The sequence below is a fragment of the Caloenas nicobarica genome, chromosome 4, assembly GCF_036013445.1.
Source record: "Caloenas nicobarica isolate bCalNic1 chromosome 4, bCalNic1.hap1, whole genome shotgun sequence".
In the NCBI taxonomy this organism is placed as follows: domain Eukaryota; kingdom Metazoa; phylum Chordata; class Aves; order Columbiformes; family Columbidae; genus Caloenas; species Caloenas nicobarica.
In genome coordinates, this window is record NC_088248.1 from 9,663,705 (window position 1) to 9,691,213 (window position 27,509).

The 27,509-nt window shown below is 38.8% G+C and overlaps 1 protein-coding gene across 32 annotated transcripts in view; it reads left to right on the plus strand.

Moving 5' to 3' along the window:
• ANK2 (ankyrin 2) overlaps positions 1-27,509 on the plus strand; it is a 370,609-nt gene that overhangs the window by 221,828 nt on the left and 121,272 nt on the right. For all 32 annotated transcript variants that reach the window (XM_065633268.1, XM_065633277.1, XM_065633275.1 and 29 more), the window contains 3 exons: positions 6,217-6,315; positions 7,689-7,787; positions 23,524-23,622. In XM_065633268.1, the coding sequence (XP_065489340.1) occupies positions 6,217-6,315; positions 7,689-7,787; positions 23,524-23,622 (297 nt within the window). The remainder of the gene's footprint in view (positions 1-6,216; positions 6,316-7,688; positions 7,788-23,523; positions 23,623-27,509) is intronic.

The window sequence follows — 27,509 nt, forward strand, 5'->3', positions numbered from 1 at the left end:
CTTCTTCTAGAGGTTTGGGAATATGCAATAAAACACAGCAGCTGCTAGTGCAGCCTCAGAGTTGTTCCTCCTCCTCCAGGGGTTTGAATGGGGTGTCTACGTGGTTGTTCCTGTTAAGGAAAAGAGCAAACACTGTGCAAAATATGGGGAGTATATTTTATTTTAAGAGTGAGATAACTGAATACTCTTTAAAAAATGAAGCCTTGTATATGCAGGGAGTTTTTTTTCTCAGTATAATGCTATTTTTAGACTAGTTCCCAACTAGGAAAACAGTGTTTAATGTTGAGAATAAGCTTTCCTGAACAGAGATAACACAAGAAGATGCTTTCTTCAGCTTTAGCATTTATTTTTCAGATCCTAAGTTTTCTTAGAGATCTGTTTTTGTAGATAATGAAAGTATTTCCCCAGTTTAACTGTTTTCAAAATCTGATGGATCTTAATGGTTCTGGATATACTGAATACAGGGATTAGTTACAGTTATTAATATAGTTATATAGTTAATAATTAGTTATTACTTAATTATGCTGCTTTGAATGCTACCTCTAGTTCATATCCTTTAATCTGAATTCAAGCAACATAATCTATTCTGATAATCATAAATAATTTAGATTTATTTCTGGAGAGAGTTAGAAATGTCAGTGGACAAATTTCCGCTGTTTTAAAAGCAGTACCTTTAAAAAAAATCTAATTACTTGTATTTTATAGGATGAAAAACTGATAGCCATTGGAAATCTCTGATTCCTTTAAAGCTATTTTCCTTATGTTACAGATGTAGTTATTTTAGGACATGGTTGCTATTTCTAGTTGATGTAGCAAGAGAAAACAACTTGCTTCTTAATCAATATTTAAAATGTTGACTAGCAAAATGAACTTTAATTTTACAGAAAGCCTTTATACAGCCCATAGTTCTAGCAGAAGTTAGACTCTAGAATCTGACAAATCTAAGGGTTCATAAGCTGTATGCTGTGTTTTGAAACAGAATTGGTAATAGAAAAGGCAACATACGGTAATGTTTTCCCCATCTTGTCTTCGGAGGCTTCTCAGTTTTCACGGTGATAAAAGTTACTTTCTTGGAAGGAAAAATTTATGATGGATTTTGGCATTTGTTTTGATGAAGTCTTCTGTATTCACAAGGAATGTATGTGAAGTCAAATACCTTGAACAGAACAAGATTCAACTACTAGGTAGTTTTGGGGGGCTGCCAGCTCCAAGGCTTTTTAAAAATTAGGTCTGTTTGGCTTTTGCTCTCACTTTGTTGGCTTCATTATAATTTGAGTAGTGTCTTTATTTCTTCAGTTACAGTGAGACAAACCACCAGCTATTAATTACTCCCCTATTTAGTCCAAATAGAAAGCAGCTAACGCTCCCCGTAGTGCTAACTATAGACTGAAGCAGCACTGTAGCCATGAGGTTGACAGTATCACACGTTGATGTCACTCAGTGGGTTAATTCATTTTCATGAATTCATTTTCTATAAAGCAACATAAAGGGAGAATTTTCATAGTCTGAAATTATTTTTCCTTTTTCAACCATACACTTTATTTCTTTGTGGTATTTTTGGGAAAAACTTTAACTTTCGGACTTGAGAAGGCCATGCCCAGCTCTCTAATGTGCCCTTTCCCAAATCCTTCTTGAAAAGATGTTGGCCACGTGCACTTTTTACTTCCCCATGAGATTTATTCAGAGGAGAGAATTTGCAGCAACCCTCAACTGACATCTATTAGAGATATAGAGAAAAGTGTGTGACTTTAACAAAGACTGATATTGCTTTTTAGTCTCAGCTTCTACTGTTAAGCGCAGATGCCTTCTTAACTCTGTCAAAACACATAAAGGAGTTAGTATGATCATGCAGAATTACTCACAATAGCTTTGTAATTTTCTTTGTGTTTGTAACTTGTGCTTTGCTATTGGCCCGTTAGTCTATATAGGCCTGTGAACACAGCCTCAGTGGAAGGAACTCTGTAAAAGTACATTGCATTTAACGCTTCAAGAGAATGTCAAGACATTACCAAAAAAAAGAAATCAATTTTTGAATTGTTTTATTTTTGTTGACTGTCATGATGTTTTTTCTGACAGTTTCTTAATTGCCATTCTAACCTTGTGTAGCAAAGGCAAGAGTAATTAGAAACTCACATGTTTGCAAATCTTCCTGGAAAGTGTTGCATCTCAACTTCCATCAGAGTCAATGGGAGTTATAAGGTCTCAACCTCTTAGTGTAAAGGAAAGAAGAGGATTAATTTTGTTAATATGCATTCTTGCATCCTAATATTCTCAAAGATCTTAAGTACTTAATTTCTTCAACCTGAAATAAACTTCAGGAAAGTAAGAATTATTATATTTAACAAAGGTTGTTTTCTTTAGTGCAAAGTCCATTACATACTGAAGTAATACAAGCCAATGTTCACTTTTTTCTCACTTCCTTCAAACGCTTTCTTTCCCCCATCAATACATTTTCTGTTGGGCTTATACTTCTCACTAACTTTCACCAGCAGAAGGTGAGTAAAGCTTTCTAGGCCTACCAGATTACTGTCTGTACCTGTCACAGCTGAGCTTAGACGGGAGTGTGCAAAAGCTCGCACTGTGCCCATATTGCAGCTTTTGTATGCAGTTTGTCAGTGAAGCCGCAGTAACGCTAGACAGCTGCTGGGGCTGTATTTGGTCTTTTTAAGCTGACCTAAGTCAATACCGCTATAGATGAAACCTTGCCCTAGCTTTGTGATCGTGCTTCCATGTCATGCTCTCCCTGACGCTGGCAGAAGCGTGTGCAGCCTCATACTGAACGACCGAGGGACCTGATCTGCAAAAAGGTGACTGGAGATAGAAATGAGCAGAGGAGAGGACAGAAGCAGCAGAAGCACTTCTGCTAGCAGTGCTGACTTCACTGGTTTAAAATGTTCTTTGAACTATAGATTGATGTGCTGCTCTGCCAGGAAGCCTCCTTTCTGTGGGGTCGGTTTGCTTTGGCATAACAGGGCTCGGCAGGAATAGTATAAGCCATTATTGCTGTTGGATGTAACAGTGATCTGGGTGATGTGCCAGAAGGAGTAAATAGCACAGCAGGATTGACGCTGTGTGCAGCCTCATACTGTTGAAGAGCTTCCATTCCACGTAGGGACCATCCCATAAGGCAGGTGAGTTCAAAGGCAGAAGTACCATGGACTTCCTTGGGTGATTTTCAGACAATAGTAGTGAGACAGTCTTGTGGAAAAAATGTGGCAGATATTCAGTTAGCTTAGAAAAGATTGGTGATTTCTAGGACTTTACAAGAAATCTGCAAGTTTTTCTGATGTGGTGAAAATATGTAGGGTGACACTATAATAAGCGCTGTGAGCAGTAGTGGTGTGTGTGCACACTGGTAGCACTCTACGGGATATGAACTGCTGATGCCTCTAGCTCAGTGGTAAAAGAGAAAAAGAACTGAGGGAATGAGGCTCTGCAGGAAAGCATTTGAAGAGCCAAGCTTGCAGAGCTTAGTATTGTGTTCTTTTATGAGAATTAGAATTACAAATGAGCCTCTAAAAGAAAGGTAACTATGGTATACGTATGTTTTGTGGGGAGGACCAAGTCCCTATGTGGTACAGTTTTGCTTAGCAGACAACTAATTTCATCTCCCCCCACACACAACTTTTTGGTAGGCATGGGAGTGAAAAAGGGAAGTGTTAGAAACCTTCGTTGTTCTAGAATACAAGAATCCAGTTGACAGGAACGGAGGAGTTGCATTGATTAAATCCGAGCTTCCATAATCATAAGTAGCAGGGATCAGCAATGTGGGCTGGGAAATAATTACAGCATTGGTTCTGATTATGGAGGAACAAAGCTTGCTTTAAGGCTTCAGTCATGCTGGCCCTCAGCATTTGAAGTGTAGTGCTTGCTTTCTACTACTGCTTGCCCTGGATTACTTTATTGGAGCAATGACAGAATTTAAATGTCTAAAGTAGGAACTGTATTTAGGCTATAGTTTCTTTCTGTGCACTTTTTACTGGACCTCACTCTATGAATTTTGCTTATGTTTTAATCTTTAATAAATAAAAAAGTCATATGTTGCAAAGAAACATAATCTATGCAACAATATTAGCTTTCAGCTGCTTAATGTGGTATCATTAGATCTGTGTCTTAGAGTTACGAATACAGATATTTTAAGAGATTGCTACTGATTAAGAAGTGGGATGAGCCTTGCTTTCTCCATACTTCGGCACTCAGTATACTAAAAAGCTTGCCCTCAACTTTTTGCATTTGAAGGCATGTGTATGCAAATAATTTGTGTAGGCCATGCAATATTGCTGTTTGTGGAATTCAGTCTGCTCACCAAGGGTGAAAAAGGTTAATAACATGTCATAGCAATGTGTCAGCTGTGTACAACTGCAAGGAGTCAAAGTTACTGTTCATACGTTCATAGAAAGTGGTGATGACTGAATCTGTGAGATTAGATATGAGACCAGGTCTTTGTTCTCAAACAGCAAGAAGACTGCTATGTGTTTCCTCACAAAATACTGTTTCAAAGCTTTAAACCACTGTAGGTAGTAATTATGGTTATTTAATACTCAGTTGAGCTTCAAAACCAAGAAAGATTAGAATTTTATGAAATGTTTTCAGCCTGCAAAAACTTCACTGACATGTACAGTGTTTCTCATCTTGATGATTATGGTCAACCTCAACGCATAATTTTGGCTAAAGATATATCCCTGTTCCAGGGCATGGCACTACTGCCACCCCTGGACTCTGCAGCTCAGTAGTAAGAGTGTTGCTCTGGAATAAAGAAGATCTGATTGCTGCTGCTTTACCCACGTAATGGGATTTGAAACCACACTTCTCATTAACGTTTCCTATCTACCAGGCTGCACAAGGATATTCTTCTTGTGGCAGCTTGTGAATGTATCTTTCCTTCAGTTCCTTTGCTTTTTTCATAGTTGCATTTCTAAATTTGACCACAAAATCTGCCTGTGCTGCTCATATGAATGTAGAATTAGATGGAGTTATTCAGAAATGCATTTGGATTGCTGTGTCTGCAGCCATTGGACCTGCTCCCATTAAATGCCTCCTGTGAAGTGCTAAGTGCTTTAAAATCCTACTGGGACTTACAAGCTTGAACTCCCTCTGTGGATGGACAAAGAAAAGACCAGAAAGCTGCTTGTTTATTTTGTAATCTAAAAAATGACTTAGAGGCAAATAAAGTCATAGGAATTACACAGTGCTAGACTTGCTGCACGTTACTCAGATACCTGAGTATTGCTTATGATGCTTGCAATATGGAAAACAGCAGAATGCTTCAGGGCAATAGCAGTATCTCTTGCTGTCACCTGCCTGATGTACTGTGAAAGATACTATAGGATTGTGAAATATAGGTTGGCAATTCAGTTAAAATGGACTGTCATGTTATATTTTTCCCTTGGGTAGAACAGGGATGCTAGGAAGAGGAAGATCCAGTTTCCATGGCCAGAATTAATAAGAGATAAAGTGTTCTATTCCCATTTAATATGAAAGGGATTTAGATGTTTACCTTCTTAGGCTGCCTTTTTTGAAACTCCTAGCACTTCATTAAATTTCTTTTCCTTTTTGAATGAGGTAACAAAACCTTGAAGTTTAGTGAAGACTTGCTCATCAGAAACCAGCAGATGTATTAAGTCAAGGATCACTGTAATTTGCAAACCACGTATAATCGACAACCATTTGGTCTAGTTGTGTTTTTGGTCTTCTGTCTGATACCAGTTATTCCAGTGGAAGGGAGGAGAGCCCAGGGTTCAGGACAGCTACATCAGCCTGGAATAATCCTGATTCAATAGACGTATCCTGTGTAAATTTAGCTAACTCCTGTGATTTCTCTGTGATGATAATACCTCAGTGGGGCTAGATAAGGTTACAGTAAATAGAAGGCAGATATGCACTCAAATTTTGAAATAATGGGCTCCATGGAAATACCCAAGGTAGTCTAGGGAAATGTGAAGCTATCAGAAAGGAAGGAATCTTTTATGGATACTTGCTGGCTGCAAAATACGGTTTGTTTGGATGTCTTTGTTGCTATGAGAAAAATGTTATTGGAGAAGTTTGTCACACAGTGCCTTGGCTTAACTAGCCAAGTCCAAAATATCTGACTTATGTAGACAGCCAGCTAAGACATGTAATAGTATTCCAGCTACTAATCTTCTTATACCAGAGTAAGGTAGGAATGTGTATCTTCAGAACTGATATTTGTAATTGATATGGCCCTTGTGCTTACAGAATGGACTCAATGCTCTGCACCTGGCGGCTAAAGAAGGCCATGTGGGACTGGTACAAGAATTATTGGAAAGAGGGTCAGCTGTGGATTCTGCCACTAAGGTAATTCATGCATGCCTGTAAGTTTATTCACAAAAAGAAAAATCAAATACGTGGGAGAAATTTAGAGAAAAAACATAAAGTACAAAATAAGATCATATAAATACTTCACTGATACTTGACATATTTTCAATTTTTCATTATTTCCAATGACAAGTCTCCATTACAGAGAGAGTGAATATAGCTCAAAATAGTAGATTTTTTAACAATCTGTGAAAATTGGTAATTGCCTGTATCATATCCAGAGCCTTTTCACTCAAGGGCACAATGGAAAAAAACACCTGTGTGATAATTTGTTTTGCCTTCAGCCTTTTCACAGACAAGCACACGCATATGTCCAAAACATTGAATCAGTGTGTTATTTGTCTATGGATGGTACATTCCTTGTCATCAGCCAGATTCGTTGGTTTGAACACTGGAATGTTTGACTCCTAGTGCCTAGGTTGGCTGGCTGTGCTTAGCCTTTGCATTCAGTTATCACCACTGTGTCACTGCAGCTCTGTTATTTTTTTTTTTTATTATGATTTCTGATGGACAGGGTCTCCGTCAAGGTTCAACACTTGATCCTCAGCTAGAGAGCTTCTTGCTGAACTTGTGATTTCTATCATTGGTGGAAAGACATTCCCTCTTTCAAAAATATCTTTAAGTCACCCCTCAGTGAAGCTGTTAGTAGAACCACCAGGTTCTTGATAGGATTTTGGGGTTTGTTCTGGATTTATGAACCTTGATTGTTTAATAGCGCCGTTTAAATATCGCTGCCAGGAGGAGTGATTGGCCTGGTAAAAATACAAAGGTCTTACAAAAGCAGTGGCCTACTGCACTGCTGCTGTTTTGTGAGAGATTATTTTTGTTGTGCAATGCATCTCTTAAAGATAATGCCTTTCAAAAATGCACATTTTAATTTTACGCCAATTAGAGAAGAGAAAAAAGGTTTATCTTCTGTGTTTAGAAGGTGGGTTTCTGTTACTTAACAGTCAGATCTTCTTTTTGGGTCTTGCACTGGGAAATCTCATTTTACATGTGATTCACAGATTGGATTTCAGGAGTCCTAGATTTCAGCTGCCTTCTACAGGGCATGATCTCTGGACCTGAATGCAAAAAACCTGTTAGTCCATACTAAACTTTACCTAGAACTTTGTCCCATGCCCCAATCAGATTCCATAATTTAACTCAAAAGTTATGTTAGGCTGTTAGGGTTACACAACCACTCAAACCTTCATGGCTACAACTACCAATTCTCTCCCCTGTGGTGTTTATGGGACATCATGGAACTGTAAGATAAAATTGTACTCAAAAAATGAATGTTATAAAGAACTGCTGGTTGAAATTATTCCTAATGAAGGGTAATGTCTTTCATTTTTTCCTCCCTGTAACAGAAAGGGAATACAGCCCTGCACATCGCATCCTTAGCAGGACAAGCTGAAGTTGTCAAAGTTCTCGTTAAGGAAGGAGCCAATATTAATGCACAGTCTCAGGTATGATGCTATTTTCCCTTCTCTCTTCTAAAAGTTTTTTGAAGAAATTCGTAAGATAGACCTGAGATGTTAGGCAGTGATTCCAAACATCCAAGCCTGACAAATCAATCAAACTGAGGCTTACATAGCATTCACTGGTAAGTAGAATAAAAGTAAGTGAAAAAAAATCGTCAAATAAATAATTCAATTAATGTTTGTAAATGCTACCTTAACTATGGCAACCGTCTGTAGCTATGAAGAACTGAACAGATGGTATAGATGAGGACTTTATATGATAAAGTAACTGCGTCTTTCTGAAGCATCTATTCAGCTTGTGACATTCGCGGAAGTAAATCATCGAGCTAACTAACAGTGCTCAAATTGAGCCCTAGTGCATCACTCAATGATCACAAATACCACTTTTGCAGTAATGGTATAAGCTAAGATGATGAGAAAAATAAGTCAAGCTTCAGGGTTAGATAAATTTCAATTAAATTTTCCTAGTGCTTAGTGTCTATAGGCAAGATAGTGGCCCTTAGCTTAATCTTGCTGAGTTATGTGAACAAAAGAGAGCAATCTGATTTAACAGTGCTGCTGGGAGCTACCATGGTTCAAGAGAATTTCAGGAAGCATATCTGGGCCTCTGTGGGATGCTTTTCTCAATCCTGTTCTGTTGCGCATTCCCTGATCATCAGGAACACAGACGAGTTTGTAAAAGGCTTTCATTTGTCGGAGTCCATCCTAAGTCTGGCTAGCTCCACATCTTGCTTGCCCAGACCTGGCAGGGCTTTTTGCTGTTTGCTGTTACAAATTTATGATGGACAGTGAGAAGTAAGTAGAAGGCAGGTGAACTAATAGTTTTCTAAAATGAATCGATTTTTCTATACCTTCATTACATTTTAAGACAAGAGAGAAATTGAAAGGATCTTTAAGCTGCCTGACTCCAAGATTTTTAAAATATTTTCTTTATTATGCTTTTTTGCCCCAAAGTGACTGCTAAAGAGCTGTCTCAGAACAACTGATGGTCTATTGCTCCCCATGCTCTACTTCCATTAAAGATAAGAAATGTCGTAATTCCATTGCTCAAAAATTTAGCAAACTCCTTTCATAATGACCTAACTGGATGATTTCTGCATACGTTTTTCAGCCTTTTCATGTGTATAAGGAGAAAAAGTGATATCTTTAGTATTAGGACTTTGAGCATTATAAGAGAAATAATTGTAAAAATGATACTTTCATGAAGCATTAGCCCTCAAAAAGTCTTCATAAAGGCTTCTCCTTATGCTGGAAAAAGACATGACGTTTCTAAATTTAAAAAAAAAAAAATCCTGCCATAATTGGAAATTGTTTTCACAGGTATTATTTTATACGCTCTTCTAGTTTTGAACACATTTATTGCTAGCACTGGACATTCTGTGTAACGTATGCAGACCTGTTAACAGGCATTTGCTACTTGAATTAATTTAATGAATCTGATGAATGGCATTTTTTCCCCACTACTGCTCACTGGTTGCCTCCAGACAGGACAAATTCAAACTGCTGTCATATCTACACACTGGATTTGTGCCGTGTTGACTTAATTAAGTCCCATTGACTTGAACTGGAGAGTGAGTCCTTAACGCAGCGTGATCCAGCTGCGAGGGCCTTTTGGTTGCATCTTTCTGGTCTGTTGCACTTTTCCAGAAGAGGTGGACAAGAGCTGCTGGGGCAGCTGAGGTTTGGGTGGCCAGATTGTTCCTCGATCGGGTGGCTGCTGCTGCTGCTGCCGCTGCCGTGGAGGGTGCGAGCGGCCGGCATGGGGAGCAGCAGCTTGTGGAGTTCTCAGTTTCTGTGTTAAGCCTTCCTGGCCTGGTGTTTCTGGCTCTGCCGGCTACCAGAGCAGCTCAGCTTTCAGAGGCTCTTGCTGCTGCTGCTGAGGGGGAGGACGCACTGGAAGGTGTCCCTTGGTAGGGGCTGCTCTGTCACACAGTTTCCAGGTCACAGCGCCGTCGGTAGCACAACAGTAAACATCTGCACGTAGAGGAAGAAGCGGATGACCTGGATCTGTCTTCTTTCTGGTAAACATTGAATGCGCTTGGGTAACATCTACTGATATTCAGCATGTTGAATAGTATTTGTGTGTGGGCATTCACACACACGTTGCTGTGTAGCTAGTAGTTTGAATAAGAATGAACACGTTGCCTATATGATGGGTGAAAAGGATGTAATTTTCAGTCAAAGCTCTGAGAAGACTCCTAAGAATTTGAGTCTAATACTGATTTGCCAGAGGCTTCCCTTGGAAGACTAAAAAAAAAAAACAACCATAATTCCTCTATACCCCTTGAATGGAATGAGGATAATGAATGCTGTCTTTCTACTCAAGATTGCCTTGACATACTCAAGAATCACATGTGTCATAAACAACAAATAAGTTAGAAAAAAAAAGAAAAGAGAAACATTAATTTCAAAATTAATAAAGGATAGGTAGGCACTTGATTTGTGATAAAAGGTCAAGAAGTATTCAAGCAAACCTAACGACAGCTGGTCAAAAAATAAAAATATGAAGTTACATAGAAAAGGGAAAAGAGAATAAGCAGAATATGCTTGAATACTCAAATACTAAGATGTTTTTTTAGAAAATATGTCAGTGATGAAAAGATGAAGAGAAAAAAATCATATCAGGAAAGAGCTTAATTAAGAAAGTCAGAAATGAACAAAAATACAAATTAAAGGTAAAAATGAATTGAAAAGTGAGAAATTGTTACTGAAATGGTCTGATTTTTTTTCTTATGTTTTCTCTCAATTCCTTTTTTTAAAAATACGTTGTGCATTGTCACTGTTAAATCTTTTAGGAACAGTTGGTATTGAGGGTATATTACATCCTCTCCTTGATATCTCTGTTATTCCACACTTTATTTTTTTTAGGCCCCTGCTAAATGCCATTTGGTGGTAGAGATTTAATGCCACTGAAGTTGCTCAGGTTGCTCCATAACTTCCTCTTTAAAGAACTTGGTATCTGTTAAGGTCATTGTCATTTCCAGTGATGACAATTTGCCATAGTGACAAAATTTCTTCACTGATGATAAACTGATCGATAAAAGACCATTTTCAACACCAACTTGTTCAATTTACTGTTTTTCCTTTCTTTTTCACCATTAAAGTGCATAAAACCACTGGCCTTTATCAAAACTTACCACAAGTGACATCTGAAACACCACACTGATTTCCCAGTTCCTTGCAATAAGAAAATAACAGAATAATCTTAGAAAATGCTATTAAAAACTTTGCAACCACTGAGATTACAAACCTCATATGTGTTATCTGAGACAGTTACGCATTCAGGACTTTGATTTTATGGATTTTGTTTTTCTATTATATTACTTTGCTTTGCCTTTCAGTTTCATGTTGGCCTTCAGAGCTGTTATTTTGTTCATCTTACTCTTTTAAAAAGTCTGTTCCTTTTGAGCTAATATGTCGTCATTGCTATTTTTAGAAAAGTAATTTCTATTTTGATAGCCTAATTGCACAGTGATTACTAATTGAATGACTCCACTTTCACCTGCATGCATATCATTTGAGAGCTGACATCTTCCTTGAGTATGTTTCAGGCAAATGCTGAAATGAGATCAAACCCAGAAATGGCCAGAGAGATCTGGAAGTTGCTGGTCCTTTTTGGCATACCTCCATCTAGAATTTGGCAAGTGTGCAATTATTTGGCTTGATTAGAATTGCCTTTTGCTACAAGTATTGCTGGAGAAAATATATAATGAATATCTATAAAACGTTCACTTGGTTGACTCTACTCATGGTTCAATGAGCAGATCTAGATATGCGTCATCAAGTCAAAATCAATTTCTGCAATTTCTCTTCTTGATTTGACCATGATTTTTTGTCACATATAGATCTGACTAAGCTGTACTCATTGATAATATAAAAACTTTTCTGGGGACTGAATGACACAAACTATAATGTAAAGTGGGTAGCAAATCTATTGAGGTTGGTCCAGGCTATTCCTTTGGGCTTTCATTATATTTTTTTGCAGAGGAAGGTCATCCTATAGAATGATGTGATCTTTTGCAGTATGTGTTCACTTGTGTGGGTGATCCTCTAGGTACTTCTGAATTTCAGTGAGGAATTCAGAAAAAGTCCTCAGGAGCCATTGAAATGTTTCATTATGCAGAACCATGGAAGTGGCATTGGCCACTTCTCTCTTCTCCCCTCTCCCCACCACTGTCCCTTTCTCCCCCACCTTCTCCATCACATACTGTCACTGAGCCCAGTGGTATCCTCCTTTCATAGATGTATCATTTCGTTACCTCAAACTATTTCAAGTTGTTGCTTGTGTAGTAGAACATTATTATTTTTTTAAATCTTCCTCTCAATGAGTGTCTACTTTTGTGACATATTAGGAATTTTTATGCCCATTCTTGATCATTTTTCCCAGGTGGAAGAGACATCACCAGATTTAGTCAGTCCAGTCCTTCCCTTCGATAAATGACCTTTTGTCTCTGTTGCTTTCTCTTAAAGTCAGATGGTATCATCTGACTCCTGTGTAGGCATCAGAGATATCTAATAACTAGAATATTAGCTTGCCAAATGTGATGATACTCCTACTGCAGTAATCTTGATAACTGAGTCTACCTGTAAACTGTCACCTGCAGCAATCATGCTGAGCTATTCTGACCACACATACCGTATGGAATGGATGCATCCTGACTTTCCTCCATTCCAAACAAGGTCAAAAAAAGTTATCTTAGTGCAAAGAGTTGCACCTTACAGTATGAGGTGGTTTCACAAATGTCAAGTGATTGAGGTAAAGAGAGCTGAAAAGTAAAATACAAAATGAGGAAATATTCACTCTGTTCAGTAACTGCAAGGGAACTATCATATCCTGGAGTCACCTAAGAAATAAACTATTCCCTTCAATTTTAAAATTTCTGCAACGGAGTTTAGAACAGAATGTGTTCCCCATTAGCTGCTAAGGTTGTGCTTTGACCACTGCATCACTTAGGGGCCCTCACAAAAGGAGGAGCTACCTTTTAATCATCAGATTATTTAAAGTGACCCAGATACAGAAAGCAAGGATTAGATAAATCAGTCCTCCCCCAAGCTGATCTTGTTATTTAAAAGCCCTCTGGTTTCCTTTCCTCTATATCCCTCTCTAAGCTCATTGCAAACACATTAGCCAAAAAATATTTTTGTTTAAATTTGCCCCCATTATGGTTACCACTTCCTGTTTCAATGCATAGGAGATGCTATTGTGATTGCTATGGTATTCTTATCCAGACTATTCAGCAGATTAAAGCAACCCTTAGAGAAGCACAAAATTTCTGGCCTCAATATACTTACCCAAAAATGAGCGGTAAGAGAGCTTGTTGAATGTCTGTATTCTGTGTTACCACCAAAGCAAAGGGAGGATTTGGATGATTCTCAGAAAAGTGATCAGCTTGTCTCTCTCAGGATGCCCTGGGATTTGCTTTACCAGAGATTGGTCTCCCTGTGGTTTGTAAAGATAATCTTACCTTCAGAATGGACCAGATTTTGTAGAGTATTTGCTACTCCATTATGACAAATGGTTTTAATTCCACCAACTGGCCTTCCTGAATTTATATCAGTATATTTAGAGAGACAGATTTTTAGCTGCTCTATATCAAGAGGACTCATTTAGATGCTGTTCATCATTGCTAATGTAATAAAGGATCGGGCCCATTATCTCTTCACTGGAGAGGGAAATAAAAAAAAGGAAGAAATGCCTTCTGGAAGATTATATGGATTTTGAGAGTTGTAAACAAAAGTAATACATTAAGAACAATGAAAGAACAGATATACTTATTCATCCTCCATTAAGCTAGTCCAAGGTTCAGCTGCCCGTCTCTTACAGTGATTATCAGTTGATGACAAACAACCCTTATTCCTGATCTTGAAGGATGGTCTCGGGCACCATGGAAGCGGAGTTGAGCAGGATGCCTGTGCATGTGAGACTACAGTGGTGCTTACAGATATACACAGAATTACAGGATAACAGAGAGAGAACATAATATAATGATTGTTGATGTTAAAGCATTCATGTGGGGCTTTTCCATTTTGCCAAATAAGTAATATAGTTAAAGGAAAAATAACCCCATGAGGATGCCCAGAAAAGCAGCGTGGTGATCTGGAAGTATGGTTGGCTTTCTCTCAAAAGCTGTTATTGAGGATCAGGAGCTCTTAAAGAACAAAGAAGTGTACTGAGCCCGTTTAATATGTGTCTGTGGGATCCCAGCTGCAGCCATAAAATAACTGAATGTGTCAGGATCTCAACTGAAACTGAGAAGAAACTGAAAATATTTGCAACATACATCTTAGCCTATTTTGCTAACTTAGAGTCTCTGTTAAAGTGCTTTGAAAGGATCTAATACCAATGGTGCAGGTTAGAACTTGAAAAAATATAATTTAAAAAAAATAGTGGGTTTTTTCAGCTAGTAATGTAATACAGAGGTGACCTGTAATATTTGTTCTTAAAATGCAGAAACTTTAGGAGCCTGTAATAAACTAACACACCAGCTGGAAGGTAAGGGTTCACCAGACCAACGTGCCACATTTCACCCTGCTGTAAAGACACAGTCTACAATGATAAGAACCAGGCAGCGTAAATGTTATCTGCACAGGTTTATGAGAGCATAGGTATAACTGAATCACAGTCAAATAAATACAAATATTTTACTTATAACTTTAGTGCAATATTATCCTCCTTCCAGCTCTGAACCATAACATAAAATAAATTGCTGTTTTCAGTACTGCTTTTACTTTGCCATGTCTGGAAGGCAAACCCCAAATGCTGTTTTGGATGACTGCTCAGCATTCAAAGGTGGGACCTCTGACCTGGCTAAGCTTTTGGGCCCTAACCCATGCCCAGTATCAAGGTTATATTTTATTGTGCCTGACTAAGCTATTGTGTTCCCATTATTCTCCATCAGCTCAGTTTCTATTACAGGGTCTCTTTTTGTAAAAATGACATTTTCAAAGCACGGAACGTCTTGATTTCTGCCTGGCTTTGTTTCAGGCTGTGTTGTTGCTTTGGTGTTCTTGTGGAGAAAATGGTGATATTTGAAGCTGCTAAAATAGAATGTTTGTGCTCTTTAAATTTGGCATATGAGCTAGAAGGTGATTTACAGTAAAATACACTTCCCAGGAAAGGGATTCTTGTAATGATGAGGCAACAGGTGTCATATACGTAGTGCTGCAGTTGGAGTTCTGTGGGATCTCTCATGAATGGATTTACTGAGTTCATCACAAACCCAGACAAAATCATTTATCCATAGGCTTTATAATTATTGCACTGGTGAAAGTACAGAGTGGAAAACACTATTATCTTACTAGCAAATTAGTGAGACAGCTGAAAGGGTGGTAATATTTTCCGTGTAGACTTCTGTGTCACTACATTATTTTTATTTTATTTATGACAAATTAGTTTTATGATCTGTCATCTCAAACAGGTAAATACTCTTTTATTGTGGTTTTGTTTGTTTGTTTTGTTTAATTGTTTGACGCAATGAAGTAGAATCACCAGCCTCCTTAAATCCAGTAATTCCAGTCTTCTTCCTAAATGCTGTCTCAGCTTTAATCTTTTCAGTCTATGGGGCCCTGCAGGCCTCAGCATCTGCTCTGTATAATGAATGTAAGGATTGTCACCTACATGATTAGCTAACACTTACTGGGAATTCTACAGTAGGTCAGAATCCAGTAGCTCTCCCATTCCATTACAGATGTGCCACATTACATGGAATAATTTTATGCTCACAAATGGTTACATTTAATCTGTGTGTCATCCTTTTTACTAGCACTTGCTGTCATTGTTATAAAATGAAAAGATACTCCAAGAAAATGAATATATGCTAATGTGTGCTCATTTTGAAACACGGAGGAAAAGAGTCTAGTCAGAAAATATAAGGTGCTCATATCAATACCAGAAATCCCCAGTATTTAATTTATCTGGTTGTGGATGTATCCAAAAGATGTTTGCACTGAATGTCTCTTTCTTATAACGTGTATTCAAGACAAAAGAAAAATCCCCTCCATGAATGTGCTGTCAGTGTCACAACAATGCAGTTACAAGGGCAGGAGAACAAGGGGGAACAGAGTGCTCTTTCCTCCCGAGTCTCTCTTAGCTTCAGCCAGATGTGAAGCTGAAGGAAATAACTTCTCTCAGAACAAGGAAAGAACCTTGAATTGAATTACGCTTATCAGAGGCATAATCTGTTTTTTGCACTGGTGGTGGTTCAGCACTTCTCCCTATGCTTGAATTAGAGTCAAACTCCCTGCTAGGGTCTCAAGGAGAACATATAGACAAATATCAAATTGTCTTCTGAGTATTGCAATGGTACATTTAACAGAAATAGATCATCTTATGATAAATCATTTAAAGATAAAATCAGGCAGTGTGCAGGTATTAAAGTGTCACACCTTGGCAGCATTGATCTGAATGCTTGATAGACATTCTAGGCTCACTGGAGAAAAACATGCAGTGGTTTTCTGGGCCTTTTAGTTGTTTTCAACTTGTGAAAGCCTGCTAAAATACATCAGTTTAAACACAGTTGTTTATTTGGGAAAAACAAACAAACAAAACCAAACAAACACACCCCTCCAACACACAAAAACCCCACAAAAACCAAAACAAACAATCCCCCCCAAACCACAATAGCAACAAAAAACCCCAGATCTTTTAAAAATACGTATATAGTATTATACAGTTAATCAAGTTTTAGAGTTCCAGTTCTGACAGTAAACATGTTATTTCTAATCCTTTTTAGTCACGGATGTAATAAAGGGTAGTTTCCTTCCATCCACTTTTGCATTCTCAATTTCATGCTCCTTATACTGTCAGTTGAGGAAGATGGGCTCTTGAATTGAATATTCTCAGTCTTTCTTTGGAGTGGCCCACTTTCCCTTGACTGTAAGGCAAAACGAGACTCCTTAGACACCTTATATTTGGCAACTTAAATGGTGTGAATTTCCCTTTAGCATATCTTCACAAATTTGACAATTGCATATTTGCTTGAATATAAATATAGGTGCACTAGTCCAAATATTTCTGAGATATTTTTCTTGAAAAATAATATGGATTATATGATTGATTTATGGAAAATGTATTTTAATGGAAAAGAAAAAGGAATGTGAGTAATTGGTAAAGTTACCACTATATAAAACTTTCAGATTTTGGTGTAAGCTAACAAAAAATAGAGAGTTTTAGAAGTTAAAATAGGTACCTTGATCTATCCTTAATTCACCCTTTTAGGCAGAGGATCTCTTCTGCTAAGATAAAATCCTCTTACGAAGAGTTTATTTTTAGACTGACTGAAAATAATGCTCTGAGCATAATGCACAACAAAGTTCCCAGAACTGTAATATTGTTGATTCTATCAAGCTGTGTAGTTTTAATTTAACTTGTGGTGTTGCATTTGTTTGTAACTCTTGTGTTTCATTGATTAAAATTAATTAATTGCTTGGATGGTTAGAGGATTTTTCACAGAATCAGAGAATGGTTGAAGTTGGAAGGGACCTCCGGAGGTCATCTTGTCTGACCCCTCTGCTCAAGTAGGGCCACCTAGAGCAGGCTGCCCAGGGCCATGTCCAGGTGACTTTTGAGTCTCCAAGGATGAGACTCCACAGCCTCCCTGGGCAACCTGTGTCAGTGCTCAGTCACCCTCACATTAAAAAAAAAAGCGTTTCCTGATGTTCTGAGGGAACCTCCCATGTTTCAGTTTGTGCCCGTTGCCTCTGGTCCGTTTTCTTCCTTGCATAACATTCTCCTATTTGAGAGAGAGTAGCCTTTGCTGGAGTGGTTATTTCCTCTGCTGTGGAGCTTACTGGAGACTGAGATAAAGGAAACAGTGAAGGTAGAGTTACCTTCTTGTAATTGCTAATGTGAGATGCAGATGTCACTGATGTAGACTAGTATCTGTGGAAGAATGGGGAAAATGGGGAGATTATTGTATGTCACTGAATAAAGACTTAAATCAGGAACTTACAATTTTTGTTGAAGCTGAGCAATATTCTGAAGAGTAGAAAAATCCTGAAACAGTTATTGAATTTAAAGGCCCCAGAAATGATCATAATCTTACTGTGTAAAATGCTATATTAACATATGACCATAAATCAGAAGATTTAATAATCCATGTGAGCTGTTTAATGAGTCATCCAAGATTGTCTCACCCTTGTCTCATTCTTGTCTCATCCTTTGTGCCACTATCTGTTCCTTTTTGGGGCTGGCTTAAATTCTTACAAGGGCAGAACGAGAAGGAGGCACAGGAAGGGGTAGGTAGAGCGGTTTCACAAAGGCTTTTCTCACATTAGGTCACATGCTGGGTCCTATGAAGGAAACCCCAGAGCAATTGAAAAGAAACTGAGCTTTTACATGGGCAGTATTTTGTGCAAAGAATCTTCTCCAAATGTTGCTTTAGAAGTGCAGTTGCAGAGGTAAAGGTTACAGAAAAAGCTAAACTAATTTGGTTTTCATTTGTGACCTTGAGTAAACAAATTTTTCCTTTCCTTGATATGAAGCAAAATTGGGTGGAAAAACCTACCAAAATGTCAAACCAGAAACACAGGCAGTAAGATGGAGAGGCAAAGGAGGCAACTGGTCAGGGTCAGGCAATCTGCTGATTGTGTTGACCTTCTGACTGGTAATTACATCTTGAAGAGTAAGTAGGAATGGGCATTTGCTATATGTAAACAATTGCATTAGATATCAGCTGTCTCATCTTCCCTGGTAATCTCAGTGATCTCCTAATACAGTCTTAAACAGTTCCTGGAGGCTGTTAGAATAAAATAGAAATGTTCATCTGGGTTTACATTAGTTATTTCTTCATGAGACCTGTTGCTATACTCTCATGCATCACTTTAAAAAAGGCAAACTGAGGGAAGAGATAATGTATCTCTGTTTTCTCTCTTTCCCTGATCAGTATGAATATAAATATATATATATGGTATATAGGTACTATAGGTATAGAGACTCAGAAGGACACATCTTCATGGACAAGCATGGGTAGGCTAGTCATTCACATGCCCTGGCTACTGAGTTTGGAAGGTGTGTGCTTCTGGTCATTTCATACTGCATGCAAAGAGTATGGTTCCTTGAAAGCCTTCTATAAAATAAAGCTAAACCAACACTGTTTATGTGATTTTCTAAATGCTCTAATAATCCCTCTGCTTCTTCAGACTGTGTTCTTCATTAGGGCTTGGGCAAAATTTAATGATACAAATTCTGAGTCATATAAAGACTTGCCAATTTGCATTAATAGCTTGAGGAATCATTGAGAGCTACTAATTTTCTCAAATTAGCAAGTAAATCAGTGAATGTAGTAGAAAGACTGGAGTATGAAATACACTCTATTTATTTAGCGTTAATTTCTCATTATAACTTTATATTATAGCAGTAAACATCTTGCAGTATACATTTTTGAGGATAATGAAATCTGAGTACTCTGTCCTCACTATAAATGCTCTGATGAAATAATTGTTTGAAAATGAATGTTATGTATTATTACAAAATTAATTTCTATTTTTCAGATGATGCACAAAATCTAAACTTAAGTACACAGCTGGGCTTTCAGAAAAAGCAAAATAAAAGTGTATTTTTCCTTTTCCAGGTCACATTTATGTACTGCGATCAGTATTTTTACTTTTATTCTGGGCTGTGTTTATACAGTATGGGATCATAAGCTGAAGGGAAAATTATTGAAATACAGATTACCCACCCCTGGCCCAATAAACCCTCTGTATCCCATTCTGCAACTGAAACGAGGAGGGGAGAGGTCAGTCTCCTTTGCAATATGTCCATGGAGAATCATTAACCACAATGTCTTTGATTCAGTAGAAAACACTTTGGGGTAGTGAAACAGAAGTTTAGGGAAAGCATGTTTTCTTCAGTTTGTAGAGATCTGGGATCTTGAGCTTCGAAGTACCTCTAGCAGCAGAACAAAGAAACCAAAGTATTGGCATATAGTTTTTTGAAACTAAAATGGAAAGGGCATTTTAGGTTAAAAAAGTAAAGGGAACAAAGGGAAGGATATGATTTTGTTGTGGGCATTTCCACTTCACTGCAGGACTGGCTGAGAAAGAGCGAACCTTGCTGTATAGGAGACAGACAGACAGACACATCATAGAAGCTGTGCAGGACGGGAGGAGGTGTGGAAGTCCTGGGGTCCAGTGGACAAATGCAAAAGAAGGGTTCCAGCAGGGCCAGCAGGTCATCCCACTGGGCAGAGCTCTGCCAAGGAGAGCGGTAATACTGGGAATCCTAAAATAGGAGCCAGAAATGTTGAGGTCGGGAACACCACAATTAGAAGTCCTGAAACCAGCTCTTCACTGAGAAAGCGAACTTCACCCTGCCAGTGGAAATAGTCAGGCTTGATTGTGCCAGGGGGAGAAATTAAAAATGTCTATTCTAGGCAGTTTTGCACATAGACCTCAGCATGTTGTTGCAATTTCCAAAATAAAACAGATTTTAAAGAAAATATATACCATAGTTTTAAACCATAAATAAAACTTGAAGAAAAAAAAAAGGCTGTGGTTTTATGTGCAAGAGTTTCCTTATCCCCGATTGCTGCAGTTTTAGGTATGATTATGGCACATAAGAAAGGTATCTTTGATATAATGGGCACTCTTCTGGATCCTTGTGTGGAAAAGCATTTAGTACTTCTTGGTACTAAAGGGTCATGAAGTCATATATGTGTTGTTTATGATCTCCTAATCCAGGATTTATTGTCCTCATCCTGTTCCAGAACTAGGGACATGAGTTGATTGGAAAAAAAAAAAAAAAAAAATCTTCAAAGCTTTTAAGCAAATTGATTTACTCTGGCTTGAAAATTCTTATTTCAAATTAGTCTGTATGATCCTCGTGTTCACCCATGAAATATTCAATGCTAGAATGATTTTACAAATGGCACGTATTGCCATTTAAAAAAATGCTACATTAGACTTTAATATTAAAATCCTGATGAGGTGGGTGGAAAATCACTATTAGCTGTACCTAACAGGCTGACATTTTGTTCCTTTCCAGAGTGGGAAGGAAAACTGAAATAGCGAGCCAGCTTTGTTACCTGCAGTTTTCTCAGTGCTATTCCATCCAAGTGCAGTCGAAAACAAACCAATCTGTTCATAATTCCCACTGCCAGCTCAGTCCCTGTACTTGGCAGTCCCCTGCCTTTCTGCATGTTCCTAAATTATAGGCTGAACAGCATTCCTTCATTTGACGTGGTGATGAGACCTCTGATCTGCCCCCTGTTAAAGAGCTGCCTGAGGAGCAGCCGGGAGAGCAGCACGCACCCCAAATTGTGGCCTCCCAGCCCCGGCGTGGAAATGGAAGAGCCTGGCTTGTTTGCTTCATTTGTGCATCTAGTTTGCTGCCTGCTTTTAGCAGTGATTTGGGTGGAGGGAAGCGGCTCATCAAAATGCAGTGCAGGCTGACCTTACTGTTAAAAAGCTTTCCTTGACGTCTAACCTGAGTTTTCTTTCCTGCAACCCTTGTAAACTATGTGCTTCTCTATTTGTTTTAGTCACTATGAACATGTAGAACAGACCTTTCCCCTCTTCTTTGAAAACTGTTATCTTGTTTTCCTTCAGTTTTCCCTTTCCACATGGAACAACACCGATTACTAGTCCTTTCTCAAAGAAAAATAGCTAACCTAGGGAGATACATTTTTGGTTTTATGCCAGAGTGATGACTGTCTTTATTACTGCAGAATGTGCTCATTGACCAGTGGCCCTCTGGTAGACCACTGGGACCTTCAGTTCCTTTTCTGCATTCTTCTTTTCTAACTCACCATTCCCTGTTTGCACAGTTTGTTTTTCCTGCCATAGTGTAGGTACTTGTATTTGTCCTTACTAAATTACATTTCCAGCCCTTTCCTCCAGGGTAACATAAACCATTCACATCATGGTCCTGTTGTGTGGTCGTACTTGCAGATTATCTTGTTCATACTGTCTGTAACTGTAATAAGAGCACTCGGGTCCATCCTTGAAGTCATTACTGACAATATTGGATAGTACCTGCCAAAGATAGGCCCCTGTGCAAAACCACTCAAAATACATCCCACAGTTTTGGCATGGAGCTGCTGTTACCTGTTTTCTGGGTGCAATTTTTTAATTATATGTCCCAGGATTGTTGATAGAAGTGCCAGAATATTGTGCAAAGCAATATTAAAAGGCTACAACGTATATGACATATATCATATGACATACCCAATATAGATGGCATGTATTGTCTTGAGCAATCTTCTACATTTTTAAATGCAGAGGGGCATTGTGAAGACATCAGTTCTACAACCAGGTTTGCTAGAAAGAATAATATTGGCTTCTCTGAAACAAGGTTCTTAGTTATCACAGTATTTGCTTTTATTCTTATTGTGTCTGTAAATGCTTAAGCTTATAATTTATTGTCACAGCACGCAAGATTAAAAAAGTTGTGTGTTTGAAGTCCGGTTTATGGTTTATGTTCTAGCTAAAAGTGCCATTCAAAGACAGAAGAATGTTTCCAGAAGTATAGATCATTATGTCCTCTGATGTTACATGGTAATCTACAGAATATTAAAGAATTTTCTAAGGTCTTTTTAACAATCCTAAAAACTTTCAGAAAAAAGTTATTAATCAGGCAGACAGTTCCTTTCTATGCCATTCTTTCATAAGGATTTTGTAGCTAATTAATTAAAGTTGTTTGCATTAAAGTATTCTAATGAGAGAAAGGACTTACGTTTCTAATGAATTTGCCTGTAGTTTGTAGCTCTCCTTTGAGGACAGGCTAAGAGAGCTGGGGTTGTTCAGCCTGGAGAAGGCTCTGATGAGACCTTATTGTGGCCTTTCCATACTTAAAAGTAAGAAAGAGTGGGACAGACTTTTTAGGGGGGCCTGTAGCGGTAGGCCAAGGGGTAATGGTTTTAAACTAAAAGAGGGGAGGGTCAAACTAGATACAAAGAAGACATCGTTTACAATGATGGTGGTTAAACACTGGAACAGGTTGCCCAGAGAGGTGGTCAATGCCCCACCCCTGGAAACATTGAAGGCCAGTCTGGACGTGGCTCTGAGCAACCCAATCCAGTTGAAGATCTCTCTGCTCATTGAAGGGGGGTTGGACTAGCTGACCTTTAAAGGTCCCTTCCAACCCAAACCATGCTATGATTCTATGATTATCTAGAACAGATTATTTTAAGGACTCTAGGACATTTACACTAATGTTTATAATTAAATGATAGATTAACTTACTTCATGGTCAGAAATGCAGTTGTTACTTTGTAAGGTTGAATTCCTTTATGTTTGGTGATTTGCAATGTTTTATGTATTACAAAATTTTATGTAGTATGCTAAGCCTTTGTCATCTCTGCTCAGCTTGTCATGAGGTATAGACTTCATGGTCTCCAGGGGATGATGCCTTTGGTTGAGTCGATGTAATAGATGGAGGAGACTCTTGCTTTCCTGTCAGCTTTCATAAAACTTTATTGCCAGCTTTACGGTCCCTGGGCATTATCAGCAAGGATAGCTATATTAATAATGAGTGCGTCCATTGCTTCCCTAAAATGTGTGTCAGAAAAAAATGAGTGTGAAAGCACGTAGAGTTTTGTGGATTTAAGTGGCATTAAATGTTTCCATATTAAGTTAAAAATTACAAAGTTGTTCGACTTATATACTTAAAACATTTCAGTTTAAAAAGCACAAATGCATTTTTAGCTGTATATTTATTTAGGATTCATCATTGTTTGTATATTCCATTTCCTCATTACAATATTTTCTTATGTGTTCTTCATAGAATGGCTTTACTCCCTTATATATGGCAGCTCAAGAGAACCACATTGAAGTGGTGAAATATCTCCTGGAGAATGGAGCCAACCAAAGCACAGCTACTGAGGTGAGGTATATTGTTCCTTTTCTACATACACTCTTATTTTCTTTGCCTTTATATTCATATTGCTTAAAGTCTGAAGATTTTTCAAACAGAGTATTTTGGGAACTTTCACCCTTTCATTTCATTGACTTGTATGTATGAATCTTACCTTTTTTTCCTACACACACAGAAGACAAAGGTGAACTGTTCTGGAAGTGGTGAAAAGTCAAGGGTTGACATCCAGCCTGATTCATTTGACATCAAAATTTCTTCCACTGACCTTAGTGAGCCCAGGATTTTCACCTTCAGTTTATGCCCATTTCTCCTATCAGCTTCCTGAAGAATTTTCTGAAAAATGAATGAGGCTTCTAAAGAGGGGTCCCTAGAGCTGTAGAAGTTATAGGAGGCCAAGGTTGTATTGTCAGGGGGATGGAGTGAATAGTAGATCAATCATAGGCTAAGTGGAGAGGTACAACATTTAATTTGAATAGAACTATGTCTCCAACGAAGCCCATGAAAACTCAAGCATCTAAGAGTGTCATCACCTGAGTAACAGTGCTATCTTTGCACTGCTTCTCTATTTGCACTATAGGACCTGGGCAAAAATCAGTGAATATAATATTATAGCATGTGTCTCCCTCTCTTAGCTGTAGAAGTGGTCTCCTGGGGAAGGTAGGTTGTTGACTTGCTTCAGCTTCTTTCTCAGCCAGCTGAAAACCATGTGGAACAATGTGAATCCCATAATTAGACTATGAGGACTGTGTCCCGAAGGGTGTCTGTGTATAGTATAAAATGGTATAAAAACAATTGGTATCAACAACTAGTTGCTGACAAATGTCCTTTTAGATACGGACTTGAGATTTTAGATGAGTTCGGACTATTTTCTGCATAGAGAGAAAGAGTGGGAAACAGGCAAGTGCATGCACAAAAGTGATGAGATGAGTAGGCTCTCTGTGGTACTGGGTTCCCAGAACCATTCAGGTATCAAAGGTGCCTCAAGAAGTCACTTACTCCAATCTTCTGCTCCAGTTCCTCTAAGTGAGGAGTGATGGCAGATGGGCCTCCTTGACCAGCTAAGATACTCTGATGCTGAGTCTTGTCTGCAACTTTAAGTGTAACCTGTAAATATTCATTTTTGTCTGTGATTAGCATAAATTGGAAATCAAATGAGTAACAAGGATCACATCAATGAGTTCAGCAGGCAATGTGCTGTTTTCTTCTCGGATGGTTTGCTTCTACTGCCAAACTATGTGGGTATAAATACGCAGAAGGATGGCATTCATTGCTAGGCTCTGGATTTAACTGCAGTTCTGTAAACCTGTGCTAACCTCAGTGTAAGCAGGGCAGACACCAAAGTAAGAGAGATGAGACTCCATCTTAAGAGAAACTGAATCATAAGAACTTATTTTTGCAGATGACAGGATTTCAGAACAATGGGGACAACTCCTAGTTAATGAGGACTATGCTCATTCTGTTTCCTCTTGTTCTGGGGGCTGAAGGAATTCAGAGCAGCCCTGTGGGGAAGAACTTGGGGGCACTGGTGGATTATAAGCTGGGCATGAGCCAGCAATGTGTGCTTGCAACCCAAAAAGCCAACCGTATCCTGGGCTGCATCAAAAGAGACACGGCCAGCAGGTTAAGGGAGATGATTCTGCCCCTCTGCTCCGCTCTAGTAAGGTCCTACTTGGAGTACTGTGTCCAGCTCTGGAGTCCTTGGCACAGGAAAGATGTGGACATGTTGGAAAGGGTCCAGAGGAGCGCCATGAAAGTGATCAGAGGGCTGGAGCACCTCTCCTGTGAGGACAGGCTGAGAGAGTTGGGGTTATTCAGCCTGGAGAAGAGAAGGCTCCGAGGAGACCTTATTGCGGCCTTTCAGTACTTAAAGAGGGCTTATAAGAAAGATGGGGACAGACTTTTTAGTGGCTCCTGTAGTGATACACCAAGGGGTAATGGTTTTAAACTAAAAGAGGGGAGATTCAAACTAGATAGAAGGGAAGATATTTTTTTATGATGAAGTGGTGAAGCACTGGAACAGGTTGTCCAAAGAGGTGGTAGACGCCCCATTGCTGAAAACATTTAAAGTCAGGTTGCACGGGGCTCTGAGCAACCTGATCTAGTTGAAGATGTCCTTGCTCATTGCAGGGAGGTTGGGCTAGCTGACCTTTAAAGGTCCCTTCCAACCCAAACTATTCTATGATTCTATTATTCTCTTTCTGCCAAATGTTCTTTTATTCCAGGCCAAGGGAAGGAGTGAACAGGCTCTGTGCTGCTTCTGTTGGCTTGTGTTTGCTCTGTGGATGTGCCATGTGAAATAGTGATAGGAAAGTTCCTCCCTGTCAGAGCTTTTGCTCATGTTTGTTGCTTTTACCTAGTCTGTATAGAAGCATACCCATTCTGGATTGCCTTCACAAATGGATGAATTTGAAATGATGGTGCGTTTATGCTCACTCTCCTTTTCTTTAAACTGAACTGCTAGTCTTAACAGCTGCTTTACTGTCCTTCCTTTCAATGGATACTGTACCATTTGATGACAGCTCCTAAAATAATCCTCTTGTGGCCTGCATACATAGCGATCACGTTACATGGCAGCTTGCTGAAATATGAAATCCCGTGTGATTGCCAGGCAACGTGGCAGAAACACCCTCCTTGTGAAGAAGCCGAGTGGAACTGTGGCTCTTCAGGAGCCAGGCCAGGCTGCAGCCCCAGTCACCTGCCTGCAGCCTTTCACCGAGTAACTTCTTCTGGCTGTGATCAGGTGCATGGGGAATTCATTCATTAGTTATTGGAACTGTGAGGCTGAGGTGGTTATAATTAACATGACCTCTGTTTGAACGCAGACATCCAGGCATCACTGGAACTCGGTAGTATAGTCTGATTTTTTTTTTTTTAAATAAGGCAGGGCGAGAGAAAAGCCAGCTGCCCCCCACTCTGAGTCCAAGTCTGTCTTCTGAAATGTCAGTTCTCACTTTTGTAGCCTCTGAAGTAAAGCCTCCCTACCCCCTTAAGTAAGTTTTGGGTTGAGATCCTGCTCAGGTGATGGTTTTAATGATTTGATGGATCCATCCACTGAAGGATGGCCTAAGCTGCTGTCTGGTTTCACACTGCCCAGATTTAGTCTCATGAACACAGTGAAGAAATGGTACATTAAATGAAGTGGGGTGACAGCCTGAACAGAGGATGCTACCAAAATACATGGAGAAGGGCCTTCTGTTTGATGTCAAACAGATTGGCTGTTCTCATGTGGGGAACTGGGGAAATGAAATACTTTCTCCAGGCTCTGGTCAACCATGCTTTCCACAAAAAGGAAAGGGAATGCAGAAAGGGTTGTGTCCTTTTAGAGAAGGATGGAGGATAAAGTGGTGGAGATCAAATGGATGATCTTGCCTTTGGAGCTTTGAAACTTGCACTACCTTTGGATGTATTTTGTTTCCTCTATTTTATGTTTCCTTTCACTTTTATATATGTATACGTACAAAATGAGAGAAAGGATGAGCTCAGTTTCACAGGGCCTCTAATCCAGGATTTGTTCTCATGTTCCCAGAGGCGAAAGGCAAATACATTAAGCCATTTCAACACCTAATGTAGCCCCAATCTCAGAATTATCTTTACAGTTCAGCTGTTTCATCAGCTGTTCACCCCTTTTTAATTCACTGTACACAATTTAATCTCTATTACAGAAAGAAACCGTAGTAGTATCACTGTTACAACGCACCTATCCACAGATCTATGCAAAAGGGAGTGAATGTTATTAGATTACAAAGGGGAAAAATTGCTCTAGCAATCCTTCAGATGTTTCTTTCAGCATATGTTGACTCTAATTCCTTCCTAACTTGTCCTTTATTATTTAATCATTTTTCCATTTTCCTGTTCTAAATCAATTCTGTCTCATTCCTATGCCTTTTACAATGTCT